General features: G+C 39.5%; 1 protein-coding gene and 1 long non-coding RNA gene across 27 annotated transcripts in view; one reads left to right on the forward strand and one right to left on the reverse strand.

Annotated features, from left to right (window-relative positions):
• Positions 1–26,897, reverse strand: part of CCDC18 (coiled-coil domain containing 18) — a 76,157-nt gene that overhangs the window by 28,196 nt on the left and 21,064 nt on the right. For 19 of the 25 annotated variants that reach the window (XM_043521497.1, XM_043521496.1, XM_037906631.2 and 16 more), the window contains 16 exons: positions 23,245–23,348; positions 22,951–23,111; positions 22,000–22,220; positions 20,209–20,319; positions 19,130–19,261; positions 18,192–18,326; positions 17,119–17,196; positions 15,274–15,390; positions 13,012–13,179; positions 12,348–12,490; positions 10,824–10,987; positions 7,257–7,470; positions 5,285–5,384; positions 2,652–2,768; positions 2,079–2,222; positions 35–238 (listed from right to left, as the gene is read on the reverse strand). In XM_043521497.1, coding sequence (XP_043377432.1) covers positions 35–238; positions 2,079–2,222; positions 2,652–2,768; positions 5,285–5,384; positions 7,257–7,470; positions 10,824–10,987; positions 12,348–12,490; positions 13,012–13,179; positions 15,274–15,390; positions 17,119–17,196; positions 18,192–18,326; positions 19,130–19,261; positions 20,209–20,319; positions 22,000–22,220; positions 22,951–23,111; positions 23,245–23,348 — 2,313 coding nt within the window. Of the gene's footprint in view, positions 1–34; positions 239–1,097; positions 1,158–2,078; positions 2,223–2,651; positions 2,769–5,284; positions 5,385–7,256; positions 7,471–10,823; positions 10,988–12,347; positions 12,491–13,011; positions 13,180–15,273; positions 15,391–17,118; positions 17,197–18,191; positions 18,327–19,129; positions 19,262–20,208; positions 20,320–21,999; positions 22,221–22,950; positions 23,112–23,244; positions 23,349–26,897 lie in introns of those variants that run through there. The other 6 variants (XM_043521498.1, XM_043521502.1, XM_037906628.2 and 3 more) reach the window with 3 other exon arrangements.
• Positions 1,195–25,184, forward strand: LOC119566920. Of its 2 annotated transcripts, XR_006283496.1 has the most exons (5): positions 1,195–1,251; positions 16,952–17,084; positions 17,209–17,300; positions 24,688–24,854; positions 24,942–25,184. It is a non-coding gene; the product is annotated as an uncharacterized LOC119566920 (long non-coding RNA). The 2 variants fall into 2 exon arrangements; XR_005226481.2 differs by lacking the exon at positions 1,195–1,251 and having other exon boundaries at positions 16,802–17,084.

Consider the following 26,897-nt stretch of genomic DNA (forward strand, 5'->3'; position numbering starts at 1 on the left):
AAAGCTATTTTGAGTATGTTACATGTTTGGTCACCTTTTCTCGAGACAGATGGTTCATTTCTTCCAGTTCTTGCGAGAGTCTGTCTGTTTCTCTTTGAGCTTGAACCAACAGCCGGCGAGTCTCCAAAAGCTCCAAGTGAATGTGCTGCATCTGTTCTCGTTCTAGCCTCAACTGCTGACCTAAATCTAATGCTTCCTTGTACTGGTCTGCAATGCACTTCTCCTGATCTTTCACTGTCTGTAATAGGTAAATAATTTAAATTCTTAAAGAAAACAGATATTGAATTATTTGTTTGTTTTTTAAATCAATGCAGCAACCCTTTTTGATTCCATTGATTCTTGGAGATCACAAAAGAAGATAGCAGATCAGACCTGTGGTCTATGGCAAGTCCTATCTATTCCAGTACTGACTCTCCGAAAATGGCCAGTACCAGATCTTCAGAGGAAGGTGCAAGAAACCCTACAGTGAACATTTTATGAAGTAACTTGCCCATAATAGAAGCTTCTTTCTAACGCACATCAATTAGTGCTTGGTTCATACCCTGAAGCATAAAAGTTTATATCCCTTCTAAAATGAATTAGATAGGATACAATATTTGTGTTCTCATTTTCCATATAAATGTCTATTTTTTTCTGAATCCCCTATAGCTCTTGGTCTCATTGATATCTTGTGGCAATGAGTTCCACAAACTTTTTTCATGCTGCATAACTAGCTATTACATTTTTTTTTTTTTTTTAATGTTTTGCCTTTTCAATTGCATTTCAATGAAACCCATTTCTCTAGCTAAGTCTGAAGGTTGCTAGTGCCTAAAACAAGCAGCAAGATTGCCTTAAAAGTCCCACATAATGAAAAGTTAAGAGTGTGTGCTTTGGAATCCTGGTTTAATTTATGGGATTCATGATTCTGCAGACAAATACCAGGAGAAAAGTATAGAACTCTATTTTTGAAGCTTATACTCAAATAAATTTGTTAGTCTCTAAGTTGCCACAAATACTCCTTTTCTTTTTGCAGATACAGACTAACACGGGTGCTACTCTGAAACCTGTTTTTGAAGGGAGATTTTTGAAGTCTATTTAAGCCCATGGGAGATCCCTCCATTTTGTCTTCAGCTGGCAAAGGAGATAGCCTCTCCACCCCCAAGGATACCTGAAAGAAACTGGAACAAAAGAGAGTAACTACAGGGGGTGTGAGTGATTGCTGGACCTGGACTAGAAGGAGATTAGTCTGTAAAAGGAAGGTTACTGGAACTGGTGAGGTTTTGTCTGTATTCACTTTTATTAGACATAGACTTGTGGGTTTTATTTTATTTTGCTTGGTAATTCACTTCGTTCTCTCTGTTACTACTTGGAAACACTTAAATCCTACTTTCCGTATTTAATAAAACTCACTTTTTACTTATAATTAACCCAGAGTATGTATTAATACTTGGGGGGGGGGGGGGGTGGCAAACAGCTGTGCATCTCTCTCTCTGTCACTGTTATAGAGGGTGAACAATTTATTAGTTTACCCTGTATAAGCTTTATACAGGGTAAAACAGATTTATTCAGGGTTTGGGCCCCATTGGGAGTTGGGCATCTGGATGCCAAGGATAGGAACACTTCTGTAAGCTGCTTTCAGTTAAGCCTACAGCTGTTAGGGGACGTGGTTCAGACCTGGGTCTGGGTTTGCAACAGGCAAGTGGGTCTGGCTCAAACCAGGCAGGGCACTGAAGTCCTACGCTGACTGGACACAAAAGCAGGGGCAGAAGTAGTCTTGGCACATCAGGTGGCTCCGAGGTGATCCAACCCGTCACAGGAGACTGGGAAGATCTATACACAACTATTTCTAAACAACTGGTTACACCAACGCCATGACAATCCAATAATGAAAATACAATAAACTTCAACCAAGAACTCCAGCAAGTAATTTCATTAGAAAAAACATACTTTCTTGAAAGCATTACATTAAATGAGAAGATAATTTTCTTCCGTTGTTTATTACTTAGTAAACTAAACAAGTCATTAGACTGAAGACAAAGAATGTTCAGTTAATAAACTAATAATTGGAAAAAACACATTTATCCAAGAAAACAACTTACTTTTTCAATATCTGTTATTCTATGTTGTTTTCTTTCAATTTCCTTTTTTAGTTGATTTATTTCTTGATCTCTCTGGAGCAGTTCGAACTCTTTTTCACGAATCTCATCTTTAGAATGCTGTAGCTTGCAATCTAAGCTCTCAATCTAAATACAAAAAACATTTAAAGTCAGAAGAACAGCTTCCCCCCCCACCCCCACCCCTTACGGTACACCATGAAATCCTGACAAATTCAAAAATTAGAAGTAGTTCAGATACTACATCTGCCTTTGAGTTTCCTTACCAATTGATGATATTTTACCAACATATTATCCTATTTTAAAGAATGATTTAAGGTGTATATTTTAGGAAGTAACATAGCACAATTATTTTTTTTTAATTGGTGAACTCTAAATAATTTCTCTGGTTAAAAAAACACACCCAAAAAACAAAGAAACCTCCAAACTATTAATATCATTTTGGTCTTATCCTAGGCCAGCTCTTGCTTGCATCCATTCCCCAATCTCATGCAGATACTAGGTTATTCATTCTCCCATGCTAGCCAGATTTTATTTTAAAATCATTAATAAAAATACCTGTTTATTGCGTTCTTTAATTTCTAACTCTGTTTTCTCCAAACTACCTTCTAATCTAATTATTTTTTGTTCCATTTCTCCCCTGTGTTCACGAATAGTCATATCCAACTGGGTAACCTAAATATAAGAAAGAAAGAGAAAAAACAACAACACTGTTTTGAAATAGTATTTAGAAATTTAGAAACATTCTTTTATGGAATATAAAAGAATTCAACACACCTAATGAAACTAATCCCTTTTCACCCTAAGAATGTGGTCCCAAGTGTAATCAGTGAAACGGATCTAAGAATGGATTAGAGATCTGGCATTTAGAAATCTATTCTTAGAGGCCAAGTAAATAAAGAGAAGGGAAAAACAATTCTAATTCCATAATTTCACACATCTTGTCCATACCTCAACGCAGAGAGCACAAGACAGAATGGTTACTCAGCTTTACACTGAGTTATTTGAGTAGATCAGGGTGGCCAACCTGAGAAGGAGCCAGAATTTACCAATGTACACTGCTAAAGAGTCACACTAATACGTCACCAGCCCACCATCATCTCCCTCCTCTCCCAGCACCTTCTGCCCACCAGCAGCCCTGCCAATCAGTGCCCCCCGCACCTCCCGATCAGCTGTTTCGTGGTATGCAGGAGGTTGGGGGGGGGGGGGCGGGGGGGGGGGCGGGGGAGCGAGGTCATAGCAGGCTGAGAGGAGGGGGTGGGAAGGGGTGGAGTGGGGGCAGGAGCCGAGGCCTGTGGCAGAGCCAGGGTTTGAGCAGTGGGCACCCCCCAGCACATTGGAAAGTTGGTGCTTCTAGCTCCAGCTCCATAGTCTATGCCTATACAAGGAGCTGCTTATTAACTTCTGAAGAGCCGCAGGTTGGCCACCCCTGGAGTAGACTCCAAGAATGAGGATCTATATTGACAATGTGCCTACATAATGCACTAAAGCAAAAAATGGCCCACAGCTCCATTGGCCGGGAACAGCAAACCACGGCCACTGGGAGCTGCAAGCAGCTGTACCTGCGGACACTCAGCATCTCACGGCCCACCAGGGGCTTACCCTGAACAAGCTGCAAACCAAGTTTGGGAACCCCTGATCTAGTCAAATGTGCTCAGATACTGAGGACAGGGATACCGGTCAATTGATAGCATTTTTCAATGCAGGTCTTCATCCAGTTTATCAAATTCTGACAGGAAGTTGCCTGTGCCATAAGGTTATTACTATAAATGAAGAAAAGTCTTGGGGATTTACAGAAGGGTTTTGTTCTATTAAAGTAGTAGTTATGGGCCCTCTTGGCACCCAAAGTGTGTCACCTGACCATCCCCTGGTAATGGGCGTAGCTTGAGGAAAGTGACCATTTTAGGAATGAATTTGGGAGGAGTATACAATACCACCTTGTCATAAAAATAAAGGGAAGGGTAAACACCTTTAAATCGCTCCTGGCCAGAGGAAAAACCCTTTCACCTGTAAAGGGTTAAGAAGCTAAGAGAACCTTGCTGACACCTGACCAAAATGACCAATGAGGAGACAAGATACTTTCAAAGCTGGGGGGGGGGGGGGGGACGACGGACAAAGGGTTCTCTCTGTCTGTGTTGTCTTTTGCCGGGATCAGAGCAGGAATGCAGGTCAGAACTCCTGTAAAGGGTTAATAAGCAATCTAGTTAGATATGTGTTAGATTCTGTTTTGTTTAAATGGCTGATAAAATAAGCTGTGCTGAATGGAATGTATATTCCTCTTTTTGTGTCTTTTTGTAACTTAAGGTTTTGCCTAGAGGGATTCTCTAGGTTTTGAATCTGATTACCCTGTAAGGTATTTACCATCCTGATTTTACAGAGGTGATTCTTTTACTTTTTCTTCAATTAAAATTCTTCTTTTAAAGAACCTGATTGTTTTTTCATTGTTCTAAAATCCAAGGGTTTGGGTCTGTGTTCACCTATGCAAATTGGTGAGGATTTTTTAATTAAGCCTTCCCCAGGAAAGGGGGTGTAGGGCTTGGGGGGATTTTGGGGAGAAAGACATTTCCAAGTGGGCTCTTTCCCTGTTATATTTGTTAGACGCTTAGTGGTAGCAGCAATAAAGTCCAAGGACAAAAGGTAAAATAGTTTGTACCTTGGGGAAGTTTTAACCTAAGCTGGTAAAAATAAGCTTAGGGGGTTTTTCATGCAGGTCCCCACATCTGTACCCTAGGAGTTCAGAGTGGGGAAGGAACCTTGACACACCTTATTCTCATATCAAGTTGGGTGAGGAAGGTCAAGCCATTTAAGCTTGAAGCTCACAGACCATTTTAGCTGATCTAATGGACATGATAAACAGTCTTTGGGGCAGGTGACAGAGAGAAAATTCCTCCAGAGGCTCTAATAGAGTCCATCAGCTTGGTCAGCACTAGGTTGAAGCCTCACAAAGATACACAGAAAAAATTTAGACATACTCTTTACAAATGCCTCAATGGTAGGCAAACAGACATAGAATCACTTGAACTGGAACACAATATGCAGCTAGGATAAATGAACTGTATTGAAAAAGTCCTTTTCTTGAAATGTACCAAGCGGTCTTAATGATCATTAGAGCATTAGTAAACGCTGGACTTGTTATACTTTAAATAAACACTCCATAGGATATTCTGGTAATATGCTTAGAAAGCTCTAACCTGAGCTGCTCTTTGTTTCAGTTCCCAGTTCCTTTCTTTCAATGCCTGATCCATGTCAAGAAGTTCTTGCTTTTTGTCCTCAATTTCATCCTTACAATACCTGCAATTTCCATATAAAAACAACATAGATGTTCTCTCTCCTTTATAAAGCTAGATCTCACCAGCTCCCTTCCCAGATTCCAAAAAAATCAAGTTTTCATAAATCTGATAGATGTTATAGTCTAAAACTCCAAATGTTTTTTCTTTTAAAAATGTTTGTTAATTTAATTTTGATCATACTTAGCATTCTCAAACCCAACTTCCTGGTTGAACAGTTTCTGCCTTGGTGCTGCTCTGATGACATAGCGCATCCCTTCTTCTGACTGTACATCTTGGAGGGGAGAAATCTGAAAGTGGGTGTGATACATGGATACTTGAAAAAAGAGAGTGATTCCACCACTGCCTTATCTGGAGCTTCCTTATCTCTTGAGGCCCCTGCTTGTCCCTGTTGCCTGCCCTAATAGTAGCTTCTTCAGGCTTTACTTACCAGCCTCCTTGTCCCCAAACTGGTGTCAGGTGCTGTTGCATGCTCCATTCCTGTTTTCATATGGTTTGTATGGGTCGGTGGAGAGGAGATAAGGAAAAGGATGGAGCATGCAGCAGCAAATGGTCCAATTGGGGGGGGGGGGGGGAGTGGAAAAGCACGTTTACATGGAAAACAATTAGGTAAAGCCTTTACAAGCCACAACTGTGATAGATAAACAGATGGAAAGAGTAGGTATCTCAGGAAATGAAAGGACTCCTTCCCCTCCTTCCTCTAGTCCCTAGTGGCTTTGCCTAAGCACCAGAGATGGAAGATAGAAGTCTGATGTCACTGGGTCCCTCTGTTCTCTCCTCCTGATAGTGGTGGCATGCTGCACTCTGTGGTTTTCTCCCCCATGCCATTGCCTCCTTTAGGACATAAATGACAGGGCCATAGATGGACAGACAGAGTAGTGCTGCTGTAAGTGTCACCTTCTATATCAACAAAGCAACTCCCAGGCAGACCCTTTCTCAACCAGGAATTTTAAATTACAGCTGTCAATTTAAAACTTAAATTTATTTTATAGTGTACTCATGGTGTGACACACTTCTTAGCTATAGAAGCATTCAGAGTGCTTGACTGAGCAAACTGAATTAAGTTCTCTTTGAATATACACCATGCCAGTCAAAATTTTGCAACTGGGTTATCTAAAGTTAGGTAACTAATTCTGCATTTAAGCACCTAAAACTTAAGTGGCCTGATTTTCAGAATGCTGGGCACCTACTTCTGTGGATGCTTTGGCTACTTAGCACCTCTGAAAATATGGCCACTTATGTTTTAGGTGCTTAAAATGTGGATTTAGGTGTGTAACTTTAAGCACATACATTTGCAAATGTTGGCCTCTGTTCTTTATTACAAGCTTAATTATTTTAAAATATAGGTAAACTTTGAACTGAGCAAAAAAACCTGAATGCTTTTCATGACCATCTTCAGAATGGAGATTTCCCACTAACTTTTCTATTAAAATTATTTCAGAACTACATTGCAATAAAAAGTGTATACTGAAAGTTTCATTAATTTGCTATAGTAAAGGTTAAACAGTTGTATTGTACAAGACCGTCATTGTTTTTACTGTCATTTAACAGCTTTGGACTTGGGCAAAATATTAACTTTTTTTTATTATTGTTATTTTTAAGGCATTCCCAAAAAATACTTTAATCTTAGTATTTTCATTTTTAGAAACTAAAAATAAACTGAAGAGCTACTTCAGTGAGTTATCCAAGGACCATGAATTTTATATATATAAAATTCATGGTCCTTGGATATATATATCCATCCATCAGATTATAGGGGACTGCTAAAAGATGGAAAGCACCATCAAAACCAAGAGGCATGCTTCACTGTTCCTAAAATAAAACAAAAAAAATCACTGGGATTAAGTCTTCAAGACCTGAATAGGAGTTAGCTCACCTAAGTTCGTCTGTTAGATCCTTGATAGCAGCATACTTCTCCTCCAGAGAGGATTGTGCATTCTGTAGCACATCTCGCAGTTCCTGTAATTGTCTCAAAGTGATTTTTAATTCTCCATGGGCATTTTGTAGTTCAGCCTCTAGCTCTTCTATTCTGTGTAAAGCATCCTTTTGCTCAGTCTCACTCTGAAGCAGTTTATCTTCCAGATCACTCACTGTTATGTGAATAGAAATTGAAAAGAAAGGGTACTCACCAGTAATTGGTTCTTTAAGTGTCACCTCTATATGTTAATACTTGCAGTATGCACCCACCCCCAACGTCACTGAGCTTTGAGGACATTCTAGAAAAGCGGAGTCCCATTCAAGACTGCATGACCAATCCCTCTGTGATGTTATGAAGGTTGTGCACTCCCCAACCTCCTCACTTCTTTTTGCTAACTTGGTCTTTAAGAGAGTTGAATTCTGAGGAAGAAGTGAAAGTAGGTGAATAGTGGGGAAATGAAGAGGCAACACTCAAAGAAAGAACGGTTATTCTACAGACAGAGATGTTGTAGTAAGTGTGAATCCCACTGTCAGTGCACATCTTGTGTGCAAATATGGAATGTTTTCAATAGAAACATTCTGGGGCTTTGGGGGCCACGTGTGCCCTGTGGCTCATTGTGCTCCTGTAAAAGAGCATAAAAGATTTCTTGATGTCAAGGAGGGAAAAGACTTCAAGTCCTCCTTGAGGAACGGGCGCATTTTCTGCTCTGAGCTGCGTTTACACTTGATGCAGGTATGTCTTTTGGCATCCAAAGTGGATGGCATAAGGTTTCTCTGTCCTGGGGTCGGTGCTTGCACTGAGGTCATTGGTGCTGATGAGGTTGGCAGAGAGAATGCCTACACCAGTGCCAATGACGCTGGCATTTTTTAGGCCTCTTCTCCCTGGTAGAACCAGAGATATGGTGCCTTGTTACCCAGTTACAGGACAGTTATTAAAGATAGCCTCCTTGACTCCAGCTTGAAGGCTCTCTCTTCTCTGGGATCAGATGCTATCTTCAAAGGAATGCTCCAAGAATATCGATTGGGGATATGTCCTTCCCTGAGGCAGAAAAGAGATCTGTTGTGCCCATCAATTAAAGGCATAAGACCATCACACAAAGGACAGGGTATAAACCCTGTGGGCTTAGAGTCTGCCATTACTAACTAAGCGCTTTGCTCCACTGTTCAAGGAAATATGTGAGGGTCTCCCCTCCATCTCTCTCTTCTTTTTGGGGTGGAGGGGACAGACTCTCCAATTAAAATGAGAAAATTTTTAATAGGGTGAAGAGGATTTCTTCAGAAAAAGATTGCATTTGAAACAGAAGAGCAGACTCAATGTTCCATCTTGATGCCACAGGCAGGGATATGCGGGGCAGCTTGGCCTTTTTGAATTGACAAGACCGCCAATAACTGATGTAAGGAACACAGCATCTACACAGATTCTGTGTTGCCCTAACTTCACCAACATAAGCCCGATGCCTCTTGTGGAGGTGGAGTTATTATGTTGGTGTAGTAGGGCACTTACATCGGTGGGAGCAAGGCTGTAGTGTAGATACTGACATAATTAGCTCTACATAAGCTGCCTTACGTCAACCTAACTGTGTAGTGTAGACCAGGCCTGAGGGAGGGTCACAGCTGCACTGCCCTTTATGCCCTGACATGAGAAGAAATAGGATGCATGGATGGCCGTAGTGGACATTCTATTCAAAAGATTCTGCGCTTGTGTACATAAGGCTCATACGCCCCTATAGTGGGACCCATATTAACTGGTTCTTGTTTTGAATGTCACTGCAAGAAATCTACCTTTCTTTGGAGTTGGCCTCTGCATATTCCTAAATGTGGGAGTTTAGTAAGGCAGGCTCAGAAGTTCTAATTAAGCAGGAGCTCCAGAATTACCCTCCCAAAGTATGTATCTGATCTAAATACCAAGCTGCTGAGTATGCAGTGCAGCACAAATGCGTCAACAAAATTTCCTGCAGATTTCTATGATGACAATATTACAGAAGCAGGCTATTAAGATTCACTCTGATAAGGTGGTATTATGTCCTCTAGCCCAACACATCTTGGTACATAATCTAATCCATTTTGACAGGTACTAAGTGGAAATGGCATTCCCTTCACACTGATCCTCAATGGCTACAAACAGTTTAGGTGCCTCCCTGAATGTCTTAGTTAACCCTATCAATGTTGTATAGAAGCCTAAAGATGAGACTTTGCATTGGTAGTGATTTTCTCCCACACAAAAAATACACATACTTTATGAACCCCACTCTGTTTTGTGAATGCCGTTTATGAGTGTAACCTTCACTGTGGACTAAAGCATCCATTTTGTAGCTGAGATTGGATACCTAGTGGACAGACGATGGCTGAGAAGCTGTGGCAGAGCGGTCAAGTGCCATTGACATTGAACGGCTCTTTCCTAATGGAAAAATGGGTTTTCTACCAACAGGACCATTGATTTAGACTCTCTCTTTACACAAAAGCTGATGAGGGTGGGAGTTGGAGTCTCCCCATCCCAAGCTTGCAGTACATGAGCACTCAGGGGACACAGTCAGTTTTAAGAAGTGATCATTCTTTAAGGAAATCCAGAAGCAAGATAGCCAAGCCAAGAAGGGCTGCCTGGCCTAAGGACTCAGACCACACCCAGGACTTACAGGGGTGGTGAAATCAACTGAGAGGGATTGTGTTTAAGTGTTTCTTGTTTTTCATCTATCTATAGCCCTCTTGTCCTTTTTTAAGAGCAAAGTGTTTGTTGATAAAAATTCCATTGTTTAGTCTGTGTGCCTTGCTTTACTACCATGTTGTCCCTGAAGGGTGTAACTAGGAAACTAGAGGTCCCACAGGCAACTGAACTCTAGGGGAGAACATGTCTAAGCAAATGGGGGCTCAGCAGGGCTGCAGCATTGGTTACAGGGTCTAGCCAGAGTGCAGGGTACCACTGCCCAAGAAGCATGTCAGTCATGGGTATGCACCTGGGACTGCCCTTGAGACCCAGAACTACAAGCAGTGATCAGTCATTACTCAGATGAAGGGGGCATAGAAGCACGTGGGATTCAGCAGTTGGATACAATTATAAGAAACTGGTGTCCATCAGAGAATGAGATTGGACCGAGATTGTGACAAGAGACCTGAGCCAGTCTTACAGGGATACGGTAGGAATTTGAATTTTCTGATGTAGTTGTTCATCATCTTCATGTCCATGATGGAATTTCTTTATTGGAATGAGAAAGAATTTGAAGCTGATATTAGGCCATGATAGCCTGATAATTGGTGACACTGATTCTCAGTGTATCTGAGGCTCCATGGGGGAAAGGCACACCTCACAAGTGGGAATATATAGAGGCCACCTAAAATGAAGAAGCCCATATAACATTCTACTACCCAGATCTTTTCAAATTGCAAGATTATGAAAAGTTAAAATAGTCATATGTAGAGAGTCCCTCGCAACTAACTGCAAAATAAATGGAGGGGGAGAGAAGCTACATAAAGCATAAGAAAATGAGCCTTAAAGATTTTTTTTTTTTTAAACACATAGTAAATTATCTACCTTGTTGTGTTTTTTTATTTAGTTCTGACTGAGTCTGCTCCAAAGTCATTTCTAAGTGACTTAACCGCACTGTTTTAGTTTCACCATCTCGTCTTAAATGCACTAGTTCTTTCTCCATACCAATTAGCTCATCCTTGCACTGATCCATCTCCAGCTTAATCTGCCTGAACAAAACACAAAAGGAAACAGAATGAACAAATCACAATTGGAATAATAAAGACAACAATTTCCCTCACCTCTTTGTGCCCCTCCAGGTCCTTGCTCTACCCCAGAGACTCCTACAGGAGTCTTCTTGCTCCCTGCAGTTCTCACTCACTAGGCCATAAGCCTAGGAGTCACCTAATAGCTGGGCTCTTTCCCCTGCTCCTCCTATAGGAACCAACCTGCAGTTCACCAGCTCAACTGAGCTCTGGCTGCCTTTATAAGGCGCAGATGCTCTTCAGACTATCACCTGACCCGTTACCCCAAAGCCTCAGTTGGAAGGTAGCTGATTACCCAGAGATGAAGCTGAGCCCATCTTCCCTAGAAAGGGCCAGTTACCCTGGACAGATTGCTATCTTCATACCTGAGTCAATGCTTTGTGTATGCAATGAACACAAGCAGAGAAATTTATACAAAGGCTTCAGCTAATCAACTCTCTACGAGTTGGATACCATTTCAACAGTACTATGTTAAACAAATCAATTTAACATACTGTATTATTTTAACTGCATTTCAGGTAACAGTTCTGTATCGTTTCCCCAAAAGAAAATGAACGAGTTCATTTTATTATTTCATCCTTTTACTTGTATTTCTAAATTGAGCACATTGGTATGGAATCAAAGAAAAATAGTAAGTGGGGAACCTACTGATGCCTTTTCACAGACATTATTCAGAAAAACGCCACATTTTAAGGGACACGGATATTAATTTTTGTAAAAACTATTTTTTTGGATAGCGCACTTTTTAAACTGTACAAATGGAAAGAAATAGATTTTAAAAATCCTTAAATTATTTAGAAGGCTTTTCTGCTTCTCTGATGTTGACAAGAGTATTTTCGGCATGGAGAGTGGTCAACCCCCAGAGCAAAACCATCAACATTTATTTTTTAAACCAACTCAAGTCCCAGTTTCATGAAAGCACTTAGGAACATGCTTAACTTTAGGCATGAAACTGAAATTAGTGTGTTTATGCACTCTTCCTGAATAAGGATGCTTTCCTGAATAGAGGCATATAGAAGGACTAAGCCTGGATATCTGTGTGTAAATTAACAAAAAATAGAAGTGTCCTTAAGCTAGAAATAAAGGCCTGAATTCAATAAGGTATATGGGATTATTAACATGTTTACAAATAGGCACATACTCAAGTACCTTGCAGAATCAGGACCAAAGTATTCTAAAGCTACATATACCTGTAAAACAAACATACTCCTTTCAAGAAAAGCATCACATTTTGTAATACAATTTTTTAGTAGTTTTACAATATTGGATCTTCAGAATACACCAAAATGGGGAAAAAAAATTTTTTTAGATGTTCTACACATACCCAGTTGTGCTAGTAAGTTCAACCACCTTCTGTCTTTTTAAATCTACTTCCTGAGAGGCTATAAGGAGCTTCCCTTCTGCCTTTCTCAACTCTTCTTCTGAGTTTTCTTTCTGTTTTTGAAGCTCTTGCTCCAGTTTTGATACCTATTTAAAGTTGTATTTAATAGGGTATTTAATAGCTATACTGTTAAAATATATATATAAAAGAATAAAATATCCCTCTTGAAAAAAAATCACATATGAAAGGTTAAAAATATTTCATTTCTTTGGTTAGATCCTAAAATTGCCCATTAAAATCAAATAGAAATCTGCAAAGATACTTTTAGAGAATAAATTATTTCTTATCAGTTTAATAAGTGCTACAAAAGTAACTAGACCCAAAATTTCTTATTATGATGTATTGATTTTTAATTATACACCTACAGCCTGATTTTCAAAGTACTGAGCATCCACAACTCCACCTGAAATTAAGTAGCATCTCAGACACTCAGAACCTCTTATTCACTCAGGCTACTATAATAATTATGTCAATTACATCTGATAATTAAAAGATTATAAACAAAGTAAGCTATCAAATAGACAGATATTGCAATGCCATATAAATACATTTAAATATTTATGCTTACCTATTTAATTCAATTCTTCTCATTATGAATGTACTTTACCTGTTTTTCAAGCTTAATTTGGCTATCCTCTAGCTCTCCATTTCTAATGGTCTCCTGTTGTAACATTTGCTGCTGCTGCTGCAGAGTTTGCTGTAGGAGGACATTTTGTTCAGTGGTGTCCTGAAGATTATGATTTCTTAGTTTTATTTCTTTTTGTAACCGGTGCACCTGAAAAATACATTGATTTTCTTTAGAATGAAACAAAGATATTTATGCCTTATCTTGCTTCCATTTAAGTCGGTCATCATATTGTTCTTCATGAGAGGATGATCAGACCCATAATGCAAAAACAAACATATAAAAAAAGGCTCTCAACTCTACTATGAGGAATAACAGGGAGACACTAGCACTGGCTGGCAAGGAGCTGAGACTGGTATCTGTTGCTTGGAGCATGGGCACATGTGTGGGATCAGGGTGGGAGAACAGATCAGATCCTTCACATCCTGATCCCTGCACTCCAATCCCTCCACCAGGACATGGCCCTCTCACACACCTGCTTGTGTGCCAAGCAGTGGATCCTGCTCTCAGCTCCTCACCAGCCAGCCCTACAGTGTTTCCCCTGGACCTGCTGGGGACTATTGGGCCGGGGAGGGTGGGGGGAAAGGGAATCCAAGACTCCTAATAAGTGCACTTTGTCCATCCTGTCCCTTTCTCCCCACCTGCTAGTCAGGAAGCAGCAGCAGCAGTCTGGGTGAGAGGTGAGAGCTGAGTGCAGCGTGAGCCAGGTTTAAAATCCCTGTCCTGGGCCACACTGGGCCAGATGTCTGGCACCATCCGATGAGACACCCCCAATACCCTCTGGCTTACCACCCCTCCTACTCGGAACAATAGGCCCTGCCACCTCCCAGCCTGCTAACCCTCCACAAGCAGCTGCAGCCTTAGCAGGGAAGTGGAAGCTGAGATGGCCACTTCTTCCTCTTTGCTGCTGGGAAAAAAACGCAGCAATTTTCAGGGATAGGAGGAGGCTTGGCAGCTATACACATCCCATGAAATTCAAAACACTTACCCGTGACACTGCTGTCAATTAAAAAAAAAAAAGTGATTTACACAGGGTCTTATCTATAGGTTATCTTTCCTATATAAAAAGAGGTAATGTAAAATTAACAGTCGATCACTCTTCCTCAGCTTCCTATCCTCTCTTGGCTTTGCAATTTTTTTCGTTCCTGGTTCTCTTTCTATCCTACTCCTTCAGCGGCTCATTCTCCCCTCCACATTCTGTCCTGGTTCCTCTCCTCTTCTCTATTTTTGTAACCTCCATCTGTTCCCCTCTCTTCCAATTACTACCTATACGCAAATGAGCCAAGATTTTCAACGATTAGTGACTTTCGGTACCTAACTTGAGACACGTTGAAGGAGCCTAATTTTCAGGGGGTAGACGCTCAACATTTTCTGAAAAGTCATGCCTCTTTAAAGCATCTCAAGTTGCACACCCAAAAATGGAGGCACCCATTATCACCAGTCACTTATGAATATCTTGGCCATGATTACCGATCTTTACCTTTAACCTTGCCCGACTATCCAGTCTCCCCATCTCTAAATACCAGTTATAGATTTTAAGGGCAGAAGGGATGAGTAGATCATCTGGTCTGACATCCTGTGTATCACAAGCCATAAGATGTCATCCAGTTATTCTTGTACTCAGCCAAATAACTTGTTTTTAGCTAAAGCGTATCTTCCAGAAAGGCATCCAAGAGATGGGGAAATCCATCACTTCTCTTGGCAGTTTGATCCAATAATTAATCACTCACTGGTAATATTTTATGCTTTATTTCTAATTTGAATATGTCTGGCTTTAATTTCCAACGACTGGTTCTTGTTATGCTTTTCACCACAAAATTCAAGGGCCATTTAGTACCTGTCCCTCCCCGCCCCCCAAATGAAGGTACTCCTATACTATAATCAAGTCACCTTACTAACTTCTTTTTGATTAGATAAACATTCACACAACTACTATAACCCTCTCAATCTCAGTCATTCCATAACTGAATGTATCTTTCCTCCTGATCCTGCTTCTCTGGCTCTATTAACAACTCCCTTATATTGGATACTACTACTTTCCACCTACCACACCCACTCTCATTTGCTTCTCCCTCTTGGTCACAAAAATTTGCCCCCTTTTCACAATCCCTACTGCTAAATTGTTGTTCACCTTTCTCCTTGCCTACTATATCCTTCTTTTAGACACAAATTCTAATATTTCATAATAATATTTCATATTCTCTGTAACAGAGAAAAACTAAATTGACAAAAATTAAAGTTTACCTCTTCAGACTTCTTCTTTAACTGCTTTTCAAATGACTCCTTATTTTCTTCTAATTGACTCAGATACAATCTAAGTTCTTCCTTACAAATGCCTAGTGCTGACTCTAGTTGTCTGACCTAGTTAGGTGCAAGAGACCATTTAAAATAAGTAATGACTAGTTGTTCAGAATTGATCAAGAAGTCTAAAATAATTCATTAAAACCGGTTTGTTAATTCAGCCATTTTGAGTGATATAACTACAAAGATGGATATAAAACAAAAACAAAACAAAAAAACAAAAATTTCTCTGAAATTTACTAACATTTAAATAATGAAAAATAGTCATATAAAAACTTATGAAATGTATGCTTTTGTTTAAATCATGAAAAATCATCAATTATGCAAAGACATTACAATACCTGTCAGCAGTTACAGCTTAAGGACTCTATAGATAGATATATATATTCACAATTCTGAGTCAGCTATCCACTTGCACATCATTTACAGAGAAAGTGATAAAAAGGCTATAAAATGCCAGCTTTATGTATGGGATTACCTTCATAAGATTGAGAATGATACATTCTTAGTAAATTATGACAAGTCAACATTCGAAAAAGTAGATTAATATCTAAAACCAAAACATTTTATTGTGCTATTACAAAATAGCAGATCCACTTTTATTTTCTTCATTGAGACTGCAGTTCCTGAGTTTCATCAGGAGGGAAAGGACAAGGTAAACATAAAACAGCATAGCATGACGATGACAACAACAATTTAACAAAATGTATCTTACATTTATACTACTACTAATTTGGACTTCCACCCTGAAATCACAAACTTAGACAGATATACAATTTATATACAACAATAACTAGGGACCTCTCCCCCAACTGAAGCGCAACTATCTCTTGGGTGAAATGCAGCAATTGTAACATTAAACAGCTGTGGGTAGGAAGCGACGATTTCTATATCAAATTGCAACAGACGTGGAAAATTTAGATAGGCAGTCTGCAGTTTTCCACACTAGAATTTTACTAGACCATAAGGTTAACACACACATACTATTTTTCCCCTCCCTTAAAAAAAAAAAAAAAATTCAAGTTTTCTCTGATTAGAAGTAGTCAGGGACTTTCATTTTATATTTCACCTGATAAACATCACTGGCAGCAGTACCCTATAACAGACCACTGGTTCAGTACAAACTCAGATGGAAGCAAGCCACCTACTGAACCACCAACACCACTCCTTACAGCTCCTAGATGATACTGGTTGGCTTCTCATCCAAACCAATATTAGGTTATGAATTCAGATGGTATTATAGCACAAGATGGCATTGCTTGGTAAAACTACTGTTGCCAGTACTGCATTGAAGAGGCTTGCCAGACGGACACCAATAGGAGGAGTAAACACGCTAAAGAGGTTGAAGAAGTCAGTTTACTTTTACAGTTACTACTGAGCCTAAAATAAATACTGCATCTTTAGTGAAACCTGGGGGGGGGGGGGGGACACACTTATTCGTCACTCTCTTGTCTTTACAGACTCCCCAAACTATCTCCAAATGTTGTGATTCCAATCCTGCTCTACTTGTACTACGAGAACAGCTTAGCAAGGCAAATGATCTTTGTTGGTACATACAGCAGTCACTTAAAGCAGGTTTCACTATAATTTTTCTCTTTCGTTCACTCTTTCTCAAATGAAGGATGAGAGAAGGACTGGAAGGTAATGACACCTTTTGGAATATTTACATGAGCTCTATAAGTAACTTGGAGGTGTCTCATCCAGAGGGAATGGAAAAGAGCTACATAAATATTGCAATTCAAAAAAGAAAAAAGGTATTAAATCAAAAACAACAAAAATCATACTTACTTTGATTGTTTCTTCTGTTAATTGGCTTTGCAACATTTTCAAAGCTTCTTCTTTCTTGATATTTTGCTTTTCCATTTCCTGTTTGCATAGATTTACCAAAGGAGACAAGATGTGAATATAACTGCATATATAAAAGTTATACTACTGGAAACCAGCATACTAGAAAACGGAAAAAAAATTTGGTTAGTGACAAAAATGTTTATCTTTATATTGTATTAGCATGCATTTTACTTCTAAGTGAATTTGGCCCTGATTCTGTCATGTTGTGGTCCCTTTACATTTCTCCAGTGGCAGAAAGGGGGTATAAAGAGTAGGCTGCTCCTGAGGAATATTCTTAGTATAGGTAAGGCCCTACTTGAATTGCAGGATGATTGTCAAAAAAAATTGCAGCCGAGTTGCAGACAAGCCATGGAAAATTGCAGAAAAGTAATAATGGACCTTATTATTTGCAGTAATAAAGCCCATTACTACTTTTCTGCAATTTTCAAGTTAGCTGAGAGTGGGCACTCCCGCTGTTGGCCACCTAGGTCTGAGAGCAGGGGCCTGGGGCTGACAGCAGCCACCTTGGGCTGACAGCAGGGGCTCCTGCTTTCAGCTCTGGGGTGGCCAGGGCTCCCACTGTCAAAAAGGCTTCCACTGCACAATATTGTAGAATCTGCAATATCACAAGGTACATAGGGCCTTAATTATAGGATAGTTCTTCACCTGACATACAGCTGATGTAAGGCTCTATGCTAGCCTCCTTCCCTGTCCCTAGTGGAAGTGGCATATTGAGATGCAACCCAGGGTGTGGCCAGAGTGCTATTCTATGCTGGAATAACGAGCCATGGAGGGTCATTAAAGTCAGGGCAATTTAGAGCAGCTCTGGGACTGGTCTAGGTTGCAGCAGGTACAGAGGCCAGAATTAGGGAGCAGGCAAAGATGGCTTTAAATTAAAACAAAAAACCACCTTTGTCTAACCCCACCTTTCCTGTACCCAGCAAAATTAAAAGATAGAACCTGGCCCTTCATCTCTAAAAATTAGTCAATCAACATTTAGTTTGCTTTTAGAGAGAATTAATACTCAATATTACCTCTTTGCTTTCTATCAGCAGCCGATCCAATGATTCAAGGTGACGCTGTTTACATAGAATATCTTCTTGTAAAACAAACATGGTCTTCTCTAGCTCATTAATTTGCTGGTGTTTCATAGCCAGCTGAGTCTGAAGCTATACACAAAAAAAACCCCATTTTTATTGTTTTCATGTAGTTTCTTATACAAGCCTCTTGAGATTTAAAAACATCTGCACCTATGGGTTCATTTACCACCAAAATGCAGTCACCCCTAGAGTGAACACAAAAATGATCATACTGATGCCATCAGAAACAGTGTACAACCTAGGAACAGGTATAAAAATTACATTACTGATTAAAGCAACAGGAGAACATAGACAGAATATAGTTACTCTGCATGCTGAAATTGGTCAGGACAACAAGACATACAACTCTACTTTTGCAAAATATGACATGAAATCTTCCATGACTGCAAGCAGTAAGGGTTTCAGTTTCAAAAAATGTCATCTGAAAGTTATTAAATGTTTCTAAAAAAAACTGGAGGAACGTTATCAAAGATCACCCTGACCCGCAGGACCCGTGATGGGGAGAGTCTCCGTGGAAAAGAAAATACTGCCTGGGGCTGTATTATTTTTGCTGGGGATTCTCCTCATGGCTAGAGGAGAGATGCTCAAGTCAGTCTCCACCTTTTCCCCTCCTTAAGGACCCTGGAGAGAGGTCTTCGTGGGGTCCAGGGAAATGGGGTGATGGTGTTATAGAGGTGTCTTACTTTCACTTCTATATGGCAAAGAAGAGAGTCACAAGTCTCCGGTGGACAGTCTTTATAATGCTGAATGCTAAAGAGAGGAGATACCATGAACTTTTTAACCCCAGAATTACTGAGGAATGAAGATATGTAAATTTAATTTCCATAGAAAACAGATATATAAGACACACACATTAGTGCACAATCTCTTACTATTTCAATCTGTTTCTCCATCTCTTTGTGCTGTTCAAGATGAATTAACTTTGCTTTTTCAAAGGCTATAGTTACTTGCTCATGTTCTTCATTGATATTTGCTTCCAAGTTGCGAATCTGGCCATTCTTTTCCTGGAAATATTTTTTAAAATCCTTAATAGGAATATATAGATCTTTTGATATCAGGTAATGAGTTATTTTTTGTGTAAGCAGTAAGGAAGTTTGAAAGCCTCAGACTCGTAAGAACAACAGATAAAACTGAAATTTAATATTAATGTTTTATATTTATATAGCATCTTTCACCCTATAAAATCTCAAAGCATTTTACAAAAGTACAGTATATACATGGAGCACCACTGAAATGCATCCATCTCAGACATGGAGGGCAGCTGCCAGATGGACAGCTGGCACAGATGACGGCACACAGTAGTGAGTGAAGGAAAATGTTAGCCAAGGACACCAAGGCAAACCCCTACTCTTACAGGAAATGTCATGAGGCCATGAAAGGAAAATAAAGTAATTTTACTGCAGGGAATATTAAATATGAAAGAAGTTAAGAGAGCAATCTTGAGAGAGAGTATAAAAACTAAAATATTTTAATACTTTGTACTGTAAATCCTTTTCAATTTAACAATGCAGGAAAGATTTGGATTTTGAATCATTAAATATTTCTAACTGACATTTTCCTATACTGCAAAAAACTGTAGAAAAAAAACACAATTAAAAAACTGCTTCTTGGATTTAAAAAAATATGAGTAAAATCCTGGCCCTACTGAAGTAATTGGCAAAACCAACATGGACTTCAATGGGTCCAGGATTTCATTCCACATGTAATATAAAGAAAACTATTTATATCCATTTAAGAATTTTCATGGGTGTTTAAGGGTAAAAAATGCCAGGACAGTCTATTTAAAGCAAGATTATTTGCGTTATTAAAATTGTGTGATATGTACTAAGAGATCTTGCACTCTATCTGGTTTGTACATGTATAATGCCAGCACAATAACTAAAAATATATAGTAACACACCAAATGTGTGTGATTTTACACAATTATGACTTCTCAATGAAAATTTCTTACTATGAGCTCCTGATCCAGCTCAGTACATCTTACAGCAGCAGCAGAATAAGCAACTGTCTTTTCTTCCAACTGCTTTTCAAGTACTGAAAGCTGAGAGGACTTCTTTGTTATCTGAAAATAAACAGAATATAAACCATTAAAAGAGATCTATTTTTCTTTCCTAAACGTAAGATTATAAAGACCTATGCATGTATATATTTTTCTAACTGTGATGTTGATGTAATGGTGCCTATGTACTGTAAGTACAGCCTCCTAAGAGCAGTATGGTAGGTAAAGATTATGTAGGACAACTGATTTAAGGTTTGTTCAGTTATTTGTGAATGCTTTCTTGAAAACTGACTTGTTATTAACTATTACTTTTTATTAGTTACAAAGAAAAGAAATTGTAAGGCAATTTATCTTCAATGTGTGCAATTTACCATAAATTACAATGACACAACAGTGAGTTAAATGTTCGAAAGCTATAATATTTGGGGTCTGTCATAAATATAAAGGGAAGGGTAAACACCTTTAAAAATCCCTTCTGGCCAGAGGAAAAACCCTTTCACCTGTAAAGGCTTAAGAAGCTAGGATAACCTTGCTGGCACCTGACCAAAATGACCAATGAGGAGACAAGATACTTTCAAAGCTGGAGGGAGGGAGAAACAAAGGCTCGCTCTCTGTCTGCGTGTTTTGCCAGGAACAGAAAAGGAATGGAGTCTTAGAATTTAGTAAAAGTAATCTAGCTAGATATGCATTAGATTCGGTTTTGTTTAAATACTGATAAAATAAGCTGTGCTGAATGGAATGTATATTCCTGCTTTTGTGTCTTTTTGTAACTTAAGGTTTTGCCTAGAGGGATTCTCTAGGTTTTGAATCTGATTACCCTGTAAGGTATTTACCATCCTGATTTTACAGAGGTGATTCTTTTACTTTTTCTTCAGTTAAAATTCTTCTTTTAAGAACCTGATTGTTTTTTCATTGTTCTTAAGATCGAAGGGTTTGGGTCTGTGTTCTTGGTGAGGATTTTTATCAAGCCTTCCTCAGGAAAGGGGGTGTAGGGTTTGGGAGGATTTTGGGGGGAAAGACATTTCCAAGCGGGCTCTTTCCCTATTACATACTTGTTAGACGCTTGGTGGTGGCAGCAATAAAGTCCAAGGGCAAAAGGTAAAATAGTTTGTACCTTGGGGAAGTTTTATTCTAAGCTGGTAAAAATAAGCTTAGGGAGTTTTTCATGCAGGTCCCCACATCTGTACCCTAGAGTTCAGAATGGGGAAGGAACCTTGACAGGGTCATTAAAACAGCCATTATAAAACAAATTATGCTGAAACTGTGTATACATGTTAGGAATCTGAATGCTAATGCAATTTAATGCCATTGGTGAGTAACAGCTTTCATTGCCTTAATTTCTCTTGTGATTATCCAGTAATAGTTCTGGTCTCTGGCAAATATATGGCATATTTCTCATTAAATACATACTCAGCATTTGGGTATCCACTAGTAGGTTTCTCTCTCTCTCACACATGTCTACCACAAGAGGGCACACACTGACAATCTAAATAGCAACAATTTACACTGCAGCTTTATAACCTGGGATTTCTGATGTTATTAACATACAAAGATCTGAGTTTTATCTTCAGATTTTCCTGCACCCCCAATAAATTTACTAATTCATATTGTCTCTAAATTGTCTTGCATCAGAAAACAAACATGGCAATGAAAATTTTCAAAAAAGGGGAAAATCTATGTCAACTATTACATTTAATTCAGTGATCAAAGGTTATACACTTTTCAGCCCTCCTAACAACTTACTTCTCGCTGCAAGTTAGTAGTTTTTGCAGCCTTCTCCAGTAGTTCTTCCTGTATAATTTGAAACTGACCGGCTCTCTGGGCCATGCTGGTCTTTAAAGAAGAATTCTCCTCTTCTGCTTTTGACAGCTTAGCACGTAATTCTTCTATCTCTCTTGTGAATCTTCGACGCTCTTTTTCAAACTGTTTACTGATGAGTTCCAATTGTTGACATTTTCTCTCTTCTTTTTTTTTAAAAAGTTTTATTTATAGATGACAATTAAAATTAGAGATAATCAAGTTATAAAAAAAAAAAAAAAAAAAAAAAGACATGCCTGATGAAGACAAGGACTAGTTTGACAGTACCATGTTAAACTACCACATGATCTCCAGGGCTCAAGAGTAACCTCAGAAAATTTTGCCCTCAGAAGTCAATGCTTGTTGTGGAGGTTACATTTAGGCTTTGGGAGCAAAATACACTGCTCTGAATGTACACCTGAAGTCATTTTACAGCACAGCACTGAGGGCAATCAGAACCCTACTTTTCTAGAGCTGAAGAGCCCTAATGATGGTAGAAAAAGAACAAAAGAAAAAATGAATAACTGGAGACCCCATCGTAACAGAAAAAAGGGAGAAACCTACGTTTTCCATTTGTAATATATTTTGAGTTTGGGGCCAGGGCAAGCAAGGGAGAGAGCCCATTAGCCAAAAATAATAATAATAAAATAATAATAATAATAATAATAATAAATAAAGTTAAAATGCACATTGAGCCTCAAAACTATAATAAACACCAAGGTAGCTAAACCTTGCTCTCCATAAGGGCATCTGTTATCTTGTTACAGAAAATATTAAAATAGCAAAATTAAAACCCACAAAAAATGTTAACTTGCATTCTGCAGTCATTTTTAAATAACTAACTATGTCAGAAGGTATTTTATAGCTTTTAAGTGCACTATTTTTCACCATGCTCACCTGTTTGATTTCCAATCAATTTTACAGGTTCTGTTTCTAGGCCATGTAATCTGCCACTTTCTTGTCCCTCATAATCATTAGAAAGATGTTGAGCTACTTTACTGACAGTTAGATTTGCCTGAAGCTTCTGAATTTCTGCTTCTTTCGTTGCCAGTTTGATTCTAGCACAAAGAAAAAGATATAAAATGTTATGAGAAAGTATTCTTTGAAAGTATTTTTCTCCCTTTAGAATAGTATTCAGGAGGTATTGCTACTGGCAAAGTCTTGTTATGGTTCAGGACCCTTAAAATGTACCTTAGGTCTGCAATCAGGGATTTGTTTGATTCACAACAAGAGGCATACATAGCTTCCTTTGCGGAGGAACTGGCCATTTGACGTTTAGAGTGATGCAATGTAAACTGCAAGTTAAGAAAAAAGAACTAATGAAAATATAAACTTTTTCTATGATAAATTCACATACTGTACAAGCAGAATGTTTTGCAAGGCACAAAGATTTGAACATCCTGGCCTGAGTGGGTACATATACATAGATTCCTAAAAAAAATGACATTTGGAGGGGGTAAGCATCAGAAGTCCCATCAAATTGAGCTGTGGGCAACAGGCACCTTGAAACTCAGGTCATATACTTAGATGCCTAAATTTAAATTTAGGCACTCAAATTTGAAAATTTTAGCCATTAAATATCACACTTACAGAGTATCAGTAATGGACTCCGAAGTTGAGCTTGTTTTGAACTTTTCACTTAAAGGAACGTTAATTCTGCTTTATTTCAATGAGCAAATTTAATCTCCCAGTTTTTCACAATTACAGTTGAGAGGACATCTGAATTTGCTATTAAAATTATTTGGATAAAATAATTAATAACTCTCCTCCCTCCCCCAAATCCATTCAGTTTGAAATTGGCATTATTACAACATCTCTGAGACAGCCCACTTTGGAGATTCAAAAATTACAAAGAAACAGTGTTATTCAACTTTCTTCATAACTCCATCTGCTTTTCATTCCATAAATTTACAGAGAGATCAGCATCCACCATGTACTCCTGCTCTCCAGTGCTGCCTCTCTGGCTCTGCTACCCAGTCCACCTCCCTCTCTGCTCATCAAATTACCCTCCAGACAGCACCTAATCTTAGGTTTCTTTGTGACTCCTTCCCATCTATGCTCTACCCACCAAATTTCTTGCAGACCTGATAAAGTTCACAAGTGCAAGTCCCAGTTTGATGGGCTAGAGCTAGAGCTAGAGCTTCTTCTTCTTCTTCATGTTCCCATTACACCTCTGGCATCTAGGGAAGCGACAAAGCTCCTCCACTCCTGTCTGTTTCTGTCAAGTCTTTCAATGGTTCCCCAGCTGTGCCCCAGGTTTTTCAGTGCAGCTTCCACAGTTCTTCACCATGTTGTTTTCAGGCAGCCTAGTTTTCACTTGCCTTCAGGTGTCCATATTATTGCTACTCTGGTGATGGAATCAGTTTCCATCCGAAGCCATGGCCAATCCATTTCCAGTGCCTCCTGGCAATGATAGTCCTCCTAGCCTCTTGGCTGCACTATGACAATAGATCTTGGTTTGAGATTGTTCTGGGCCAAAAGATACGGAGGACTTTTCTGAGGCAGGTTGTATGGAATGAAGACAGTTTGGACATGTCATACAGTCTCATTCTGCACTATAAAGTAATATTGAAAGTACACAGCTCTGATAAATCTTGGAGTTTGATTTTGGTGTTGTATTTTGATGTTCTCCAGACTTTATTTAAGCTCCTGAAGGTGTTCCTGGCTTTATTGATTTTGTTCTGGACATCCTCGTTTGTTCCACCGTCTGGCTGATGTTACTGCCCAAGCATGTGAATGTTTCTAATTGGTGAGAACATTATCCTCTATCCATACTGGTGATGGTGAGGCAATATTAAAAGGTCATTATATCTGTCTTATTGCAGTTGATTTTCAGTTCATTTTGCTGGCTGAATGCATTAAGTTGAGTTGTTTTTTCTTGTATATAGAGTTGGGTATGTGATCAGAGATCGAGATCATCTGCGAAGTCCAGGTCTTCAAGGGATGAGAAGGATATCCATTTAATGCCGCTTGGCACGTCTTCTGTTTGTACACTGCATTACCCAGTCGATGGCAACGTTGAAGAGGATTGCAGATATGACACATCCCTGACATACTCCTATTTTGACTTCAAAACTGAGCTCACTGTGATCAACACTGCATGTAAAGCTGAAATAAAAGCTTTTGATTATGTTGATTATACGGAGAGGGATTCCATATGCCTGCAGAATGCGCCATAGGCTGGTCCTGTGAATGCTATCAAAAGCCTTCTCAAAGTCTATGAAATGTATGTAGAGTTGCCATTCTAAGCACTGTTCTGTCATGTTTCATAGAGTCAAGATCTGGTCTGTGCATCCATGCCCTTTCTGAAACTAGCTTGCTCTTTTCTGAGAACGCTATCAACTGCCTCTGATATATGCTGGACTATGATCTTACACAATCCTTTACTTGGCACAGATAAAAATCTAATACCATGCCAGTTATTACAATCACTGATAGTTCTTTTCTTTGGTTCACTCATCTGGCACTTTTTCCCTTTTCCAGACTGATGTAAATAGAGGGGCCAGGATAGATGCTGCTAACTCAGGATTTACCTTGAACAATTCTGCATTCAAGTTACCCTTGCCAGGAGCACCCTCATTTTTTAAGGATTTGATGACTTGAATGATCTCTTCCTTAGTTGAGGTGTCTGTGCTGATATCAAGATCTTCTTCTGCCTCTTGGATGTTTGCTTCCTCTTTAGGTGACTCCCTGTTCAGCAATTCTTTGAAATGCTCTGTCCAGCGCATTTCTAGTTCTTTTTCTGGTAGTAGGTGGCCTTGTTTGTCCCTGATGACAGTGTTTGTTGGGGTCTGCCGTTTACCACTAATAAGCTGCGTCATTTTATAGACGAAAAAAACAATGAGGAGTTCGGTGGCACCCTAAAAACTAACGGATTTATTTGGGCATAAGCTTTCATGGGTAAAAAAACCCACTTCTTCAGATGCATGAAGTGAAAATTACAGATGCAGGCATAAATATACTGACACACGAAGAGAAGGGAGTTACCTTATGTGACAAAGTTCCTCCTCTGCCTTGGTGGGTCCTACGCTTATTGGTGGATTTTCTCGCTTCAGAGGTTCACGGCAGCCCTCAGTTTGGCCATTTCGTGGCTCAAATCTGCCGTTCACTCAGTTAACCTCATCACTGGCCAGCATGGGGAAAGGAAGATGAACAATCTCTGCAGTCCCTGCTGATCCACCTAGCGGATCAGGGAACAGGCCAGAGACCTTCCCCTCTGGTGGAACCCACAGTCCAGTTCAACTCCTCCGCTATCAAGTAGGGAATTGAGGGGGATGGAGGGAACCTGGGCCCGCCCTCTACTCTGGGTTCCAGCCCAGGGCCTTGTGGATTGCAGCTGTCTACAGTGGCTCCTGTAACAGCTGCGTGACAGCTACAAATCCCTGGGCTACTTCCCCATGGCCTCCTCCTAACACCTTCTTTATTCTCACCACAGGACCTCCCTCCTGATGTCTGATAATGCTTGTACTTCTCAGTCTTCCAGTAATACGCCTTCTCACTCTCAGCTTCTTGCACCTCTTGCTCCCAGCTCCTCGCACACACACCACAAACTGAAGTGAGCTCCTTTTTAAACCGAGGTGCCCTGATTAGCCTGCCTGTCTTAATTGATTCTAGCAGCTTCTTGATTGGCTGCAGGTGTTCTAGTCAGCCTGTCTGCCTTAGTTGTTTCCAGAAAGTTCCTGATTGTTCTGGAAGCTTCCCTATTACCTTACCCAGGGAAAAGGGACTTATTTAACCTGGGGCTAATATATCTGCCTTCTACCACTCTCCTGTAGCCATCTGGCCTGACCCTGTCACGCTTACAAGTAGAGAACCAGTACTGACAGGGCCTATGCTTATGGGCT

This window comes from Chelonia mydas, chromosome 8 (assembly GCF_015237465.2).
Source record: "Chelonia mydas isolate rCheMyd1 chromosome 8, rCheMyd1.pri.v2, whole genome shotgun sequence".
NCBI classification, from domain to species: Eukaryota; Metazoa; Chordata; order Testudines; family Cheloniidae; genus Chelonia; species Chelonia mydas.